Source organism: Schistocerca piceifrons, unplaced genomic scaffold, assembly GCF_021461385.2.
Source record: "Schistocerca piceifrons isolate TAMUIC-IGC-003096 unplaced genomic scaffold, iqSchPice1.1 HiC_scaffold_1883, whole genome shotgun sequence".
Lineage (NCBI taxonomy): Eukaryota > Metazoa > Arthropoda > Insecta > Orthoptera > Acrididae > Schistocerca > Schistocerca piceifrons.
In genome coordinates, this window is record NW_025727771.1 from 170,368 (window position 1) to 176,675 (window position 6,308).

The 6,308-nt window shown below is 54.0% G+C and overlaps 2 protein-coding genes across 2 annotated transcripts; both read right to left on the reverse strand.

Moving 5' to 3' along the window:
* Nucleotides 1-2,861: 2,861 nt before the first annotated feature.
* On the reverse strand, nucleotides 2,862-4,228 carry LOC124741195 (pinin-like). Its single transcript, XM_047248699.1, has 3 exons — nucleotides 4,216-4,228; nucleotides 3,453-4,174; nucleotides 2,862-3,404 (listed from the first exon to the last, which is right to left on the reverse strand). The coding sequence occupies exons 1-3, from the start codon at nucleotides 4,226-4,228 to the stop codon at nucleotides 2,862-2,864; spliced, it is 1,278 nt and encodes a 425-aa protein (XP_047104655.1).
* A 1,039-nt stretch (nucleotides 4,229-5,267) lies between these two features.
* Nucleotides 5,268-6,308, reverse strand: LOC124741196 (E3 ubiquitin-protein ligase RNF12-B-like). The gene is made up of 2 exons (XM_047248700.1): nucleotides 5,841-6,308; nucleotides 5,268-5,792 (listed from the first exon to the last, which is right to left on the reverse strand). The coding sequence occupies exons 1-2, from the start codon at nucleotides 6,306-6,308 to the stop codon at nucleotides 5,268-5,270; spliced, it is 993 nt and encodes a 330-aa protein (XP_047104656.1).

Below are 6,308 nucleotides of genomic sequence, written 5' to 3' on the forward strand. Positions count from 1 at the left end.
TTGAGAGGACAGCTCAAGTTGAGAGGACAGCTCAACTTGAGAGGACAGCTCAACTTGAGAAGACAGCTCAACTTGAGAGGACGGCACAACATGAAAGGACAGCACAACTTGAGAGGACAGCTCAACTTGACAGGACAGCTCTACTTGAGAGGACAGCTCAGCCTGAGAGGACAGCTTAACTTGAGAGGACAGCTCAACTTGAGAGGACAGCACTACTTGAGAGGAAAGCACAACTTGCGAGGACAGCAAAGCTTGTGAGGACAGCACAGCTTGCCGGGACAGCACGGCTTTCTAGGACAGCACAGCTTGCGAGGACAGCACAGCTTGTGAGGACTGCACAGCTTGCGAGGACAGCACAGCTTGCGAGGACAGCACAGCTTGCAAGGACAGCACGGCTTGTGAGGACAGCACAGCTTGCGAGGACAGCACAGCTTGTGAGGACAGCACAGCTTGCGAGGACAGCACAGTTTGCGAGGACAGCACAGCTTGCGAGGACAGCACTGCTTGATAGGACAGCTCAACTTGAGAGAACAGCTCAACTTGTGAGGACAGCTCAACGTGAGAGAACAGCTCAACTAGAGAGGACAGCTCAACTTGAGAGGACAGCTCAACTTGAGTGGACAGCACAACTTGCGAGGACAGCACAACTTGCGAGGACAGCAAAGCTTGTGAGGACAGCAAAGCTTGAGAGGACAGCAAAGTTTGTGATGACAGCACGGCTTGCGAGGACAGCACGCCTTTCCAGGACAGCACGGCTTGCAAGGACAGCACGGCTTGCGTGGACAGCACGGCGTGTGAGGACAGCACGGGTTGCGAGGACAGCACGGGTTGCGAGGACAGCACGGCAAGCGAGGACAGCATGGCTTGCGAGGACAGCACAGGTTGTGAGGACATGACAGATTGCGAGGACAGCAAAGCTTTCAAGGACAGCACAGCTTCCGAGGACAGCACAGCTTCCGAGGACAGCAAAGCTTCCGATGACAGCACAGCTTGCGAGGACAGCACAGCTTGCATGGACAGCACAGCTTGCGAAGACAGCACAGCTTGCAAGGACTGCACAGCTTGCGAGGAGAGCACATCTTGTGAGGACAGCACAGCTTGCGAGGACAGCACAGCTTGCGAGGACAGCACAGATTGCGAGGACAGCACAGCTTGTGAGGACAGCATAGCTTGCGAGAACTGCACAGCTTGCGAGGACAGCACAGCTTGCGAGGACAGCATAGCTTGCGAGAACAGCACACCTTGTGGGGACAGCACAGCTTGCGGGGACAGCTAAACTTGAGAGGAGTGCTCAACTAGAGAGGACAGATCAACTAGAGAGGACAGATCAACTTGAGAGGACAGATCAACTGGCGAGGACAGCTCAACTTGCTAGGACAGCTAGACTTACGAGAACAGCTCAACCTGCCAGGACAGCTCAACTTGAGAGGAGAGCACAACTTGAGAAGACAGCTCAACTTGTGAGGACGGCTCAACTTGAGACGACAGCTCAGTTTGAGACAACAGCACAACTTGAGAGGACAGCTCAACTTGAGAGGACAGCTCCACTAGAGCGGATAGCTCAACTTGAGAGGACAGCTCTACTTGAGAGGACAGCTCTACTTGAGAGGACAGCTCAACTTGAGAGGACACCTCAACTTGAGAGGATAGCTCAACTTGAGAGGACACCTCATTTTGAGAGGACACCTCAACCTGAGAGGACACCTCAACTTGAAAGGACACCTCAACTTGAGAAGATACCTCAACTTGAGAGGACAGCTCAATTTGAGAGGACAGCTCAACTTGAGAGGACAGCTCGATTTGAGAGGACAGCTCAACTTGAGAGGACAGCTCATATTGAGAGGTCAGCTCAACTTGAGAGGACAGCTACACTTGAGAGGACAGCACAACTTGGGAGGACAGCACAACTTGAGAGGGCAGCACAACTTGAGAGGACAGTACAACTTGCGAGGACAGCACAACTTGCACTAACAGCACAACTTGGGAGGACAGCACAGCTTGCGAGGACGGCACAGCTTGCGAGGACAGCACAGCTTGCGAGGACAGCGCAGCTTGCAAGGAGAGCTCAACTTGCGAGGACAGCTCAACTTGAGAGGACAGCACTACTTGAGAGGACAGCACAAGTTGCGATGATAGCAAAGCTTGCAAGGACAGCACAGCTTGTGAGGACAGCACGGCTAGCGAGGACAGTACGATTTGCGAGGACAGGTCGGCTGGCGAGGACAGCACGGCTTGCGAGGACAGCACGGGTTGCGAGGACAGCACAGGTTGTGAGGACAGCACAGCTTGCGAGGACAGCACAGCTTGCGAGGACATCACTGCTTGTGAGGACAGCACAGCTTGCAAGGACAGCACAGCTTGCGAGGACAGCACAGCTTGCGAGGACAGCACAGATTGCGAGGACAGCTCAACTTGGGAGGACAGCTCAACCTGAGAGGAAAGCTCAACCTGAGAGGACAACTCAGCTAGAGAGGACAGCTCAACTTTAGAGGACAGCTCAACTTGAGAGGACAGCACAACTTGCGAGGACAGCACAACTTGCGAGGACAGCAAAGCTTGCGAGGACAGCAAAGCTTGTGAGGACAGCACGGCTTGCAAGGACAGCACGACTTGCGAGGACAGCACAGCTTGCGAGGACAGCATGGCTTGCAAGGACAGCACGGCTTGCGAGGACAGCACAGCTTGCGAGGAGAGCACAGCATGCGAGGATAGCTCAACTTAAGAGGACAGCTGAACTTCAGAGGACAGCTCAACTTCAGAGGACAGCTTAACTTGAGAGGACAGCTCAACTTCAGAGGGCAGCTCAACTTGAGAGGACAGCTCAACTTGAGAGGACAGCTCATCCAGAGAGGACAGCTCATCTAGAGAGGACAGCTCAACATCAGAGGACAGCTCAACTTGAAGGAGAGGTCAACTTGAGATGACATCTCAACTTGAGAGGACAGCTCAACTTGAGAGGACAGCTCAACTAGAGAGGACAGCTCAACTAGAGAGGACAGCTCAACTAGAGAGGACAGCTCAACTAGGGAAGACAGCTGAACTAGAGAGGACAGCTCAACTAGAGAGGACAGATCAACTAGAGAAGACAGCTCAACTTGAGAGGACAGCTTAACTTTAGAGGACAGCTCAACTTGAGAGGACAGCTCAACTTGAGAGGACAGCTCAACTTGAGAGGACAGCTCAACCTGAGATGACAGCTCAATTTGAGAGGACAGCTCAACTTGAGAGGACAGCTCAACTTGAGAGGACAGCTCAACTAGAGAGGACAGCTCAACTAGAGAGGACAGCTCAACTTGAGAGGACAGCACAACTTGCGAGGACAGCACAACTTGTGCGGACAGCACAGCTTGCACCGACAGCAAAGCTTGCACCGACAGCAAAGCTTGCAAGGACAGCACGGCTTGCTAAGACAGCACGGATTGCGACGACAGCACGGCTTGCGAGGACAGCACGGCTTGCGAGGACAGCACAGCTTGAGAGAGCAGCACAGCTTGCAGGGACAGCACAGCTTGCGAGGACAACACAGGTTGCGGGGACAGCACAGCTTGCGGGGACAGCACAGCTTGCGGGGACAGCACACCTTGCGGGGACAGCACAGATTGCGAGGACAGCTCAACTTGAGAGGACAGCTCAACCTGAGAGGAAAGCTCAACCTGAGAGGACAGCTCAACTAGAGAGGACAGCTCAACTTTAGAGGACAGCTCAACTTGAGAGGACAATTCAATTTGAGAGGACAGCTCAACTTGAGAGGGCAGCTCAACTTGAGAGGGCAGCTCAACTTCAGAGGGCAGTTCAACTTCAGAGGGCAGCTCAGTTTGAGATGGCAGCTCAACTTGAGAGGGCAGCTCAACTTGAGAGGACAGCTCAATTTGAGAGGACAGCACAACTTGAGAGGACAGCACAACTTGCGAGGACAGCACAACTTGGGAGGACACCACAGCTTGCGCCGACAGCAAAGCCTGCACAGACAGCAAAGCTTGCAAGGACAGCACGGCTTGCGAGGACAGCACGGATTGCGACGACAGCACGGCTTGCGAGGACAGCACGGCTTGCAAGGACAGCACAGCTTGCGAGAGCAGCACAGCTTGCAGCGACAGCACAGCTTGTGAGGACAGCACAGCTTGCGGGGACAGCTCAGCTTGAGGGGACAGCACAGCTTGCGGGGACAGCACAGCTTGCGGGGACAGCACAGCTTGCGGGGACAGCACAGCTTGCGGGGACAGCACATATTACGAGGACAGCTCAACTTGAGAGGACAGCTCAACCTGAGAGGAAAGCTCAACCTGAAAGGACAGCTCAACTAGAGAGGACAGCTCAATTTTAGAGGACAGCTCAACTTGAGATGACAGCTCAACTTGAGAGGACAGGTCAACTTGAGAGGACAGCTCAACTTGACAGGACAGCTCAATTTGACAGCTCAACTTGAGAGGACAGCTCAACTAGAGAGGACAGCTCATCTTGAGAGGACAGCTCAACTTGAGAGGACAGCTCAACTTGAGAGGGCAGCTCAACTTGAGTGTACAGCTCAACTTGAGAGGACAGCTCAAATTGAGAGGACAGCTCAATTTGAGAGGACAGCACAACTTGCGAGGACAGCACAACTTGCGAGGACAGCAAAGCTTGCGAGGACAGCAGAGCTTGTGAGGACAGCAATGCTTGTGAGGACAGCACGGCTTGCGAGGACAGCAAGGCTTGGGTGGACAGCATGGCTTCCGAGGACAGCACGGCTTGCGAGGACAGCACAGCTTGTGAGGACAGCACAGCTTGCGAGGACAGCACAGCTTGCGATGACAGCATGGCTTGCAAGGACAGCACGGCTTGCGAGGACAGCACAGCTTGCGAGGACAGCACAGCTTGCGAGGACAGCACAGCTTGCGAGGACAGCACAGCTTTCGAGGACAGCACAGCTTGTGATGACAGCACAACTTGCGAGGACAGCACGGCTTGCGAGGACAGCTCAACTTGAGAGGACAGCTCAACTTGAGAGGACAGCTAAACTTGAGAGGACAGCCCACCTTGAGAGAACAGCTCATCTAGAGAGGACAGCTCATCTAGAGAGGACAGCTCAACATCAGAGGACAGCTCAACTTGAAGGAGAAGTGAACTTGAGAGGACAGCTTAACTTGAGAGGACAGCTCAACTTGAGAGGACAGCTCAACTTGAGAGGACAGCTCAACTAGAGAGGGCAGCTCAACTAGAGAGGGCATCTCAACTAGGGAGGTCAGCTCAACTAGAGAGGGAAGCTCAACTTGAGAGGACAGCTCAACTTAAGAGGACAGCTCAACTTGAGAGGGCAGCTCAACTTGAGAGGGCAGCTCAACTTGAGAGCGCAGCTCAACTTGAGAGGGCAGCTCAACTTGAGAGGGCAGCTCATTTTGACAGGGCAGCTCAACTTGAGAGGGCAGCTCAACTTGAGTGTACAGCTCAACTTGAGAGGAAATCTCAACCTGAGAGGACACCTCAACCTGAGAGGACAGCTCAACTTGAGAGGACAGCTCAACTTGAGAGGACAGCTCATCTTGAGTGGACAGCTCAACTTGAGAGGACGGCACAACTTGAAAGGACAGCACAACTTGAGAGGACAGCTCAACTTGAGAGGACAGCTCAACTTGAGAAGACAGCTCAACCTGAGAGGACAGCTTAACTTGAGATGACAGCTCAACTTGAGAGGGCAGCTCAACTTGAGAGGCCAGCACTACTTGAGAGGAAAGCACAACTTGTGAGGACAGCACAACTTGCGAGGACAGCAAAGCTTGCGAGAACAGCACAGCTTGCCAGGACAGCACGGCTTTCTAGGACAGCACAGCTTGAGAGAAAACCACAGCCTGCGAGGACAGCACAGCTTGCGAGGACAGCACAGCTTGCGAGAGCAGCACAGCTTGCAGGGACAGCACAGCTTGCGAGGACAGCACAGCTTGTGGGGACAGCACAGCTGGCGGGGACAGCACAGCTTGCGGGGACGGCACAGCTTGCGGGGACGGCACAGCTTCCGGGGTCAGCACAGCTTGTGGGGACAGCACAGCTTGCGGGGACAGCACACCTTGCGGGGACAGCACAGATTGCGAGGACAGCTCAACTTGGGAGGACAGCTCAAACTGAGAGGAAAGCTCAACCTGAGAGGACAACTCAGCTAGAGAGGACAGCTCAACTTTAGAGGACAGCTCAACTTGAGAGGACAGCACAACTTGCGAGGACAGCACAACTTGGGAGGACAGCAAAGCTTGCGAGGACAGCAAAGCTTGTGAGGACAGCACGGCTTGCAAGGACAGCACGACTTGCGAGGACAGCACAGCTTGCGAGGACAGCAT

Bases quoted from the DNA above. Each gene is read 5' to 3' on its own strand.
- LOC124741195 (XM_047248699.1), bottom strand. The intron at 3,405-3,452 runs GTGCTGTCCTCG...GTGCTGTCTTAG, and splicing joins CTGTGCTGTCCTCGCAAGCC to CAAGCCGTGCTGTCCTTGCA.
- LOC124741196 (XM_047248700.1), bottom strand. From the start codon at position 6,308: ATGCTGTCCTCGCAAGCTGTGCTGTCCTCGCAAGTCGTGCTGTCCTTG. The intron at 5,793-5,840 runs GTGCTGTCCTCG...GTGCTGTCCTAG, and splicing joins CTGTGCTGTCCTCGCAAGCT to AAAGCCGTGCTGTCCTGGCA.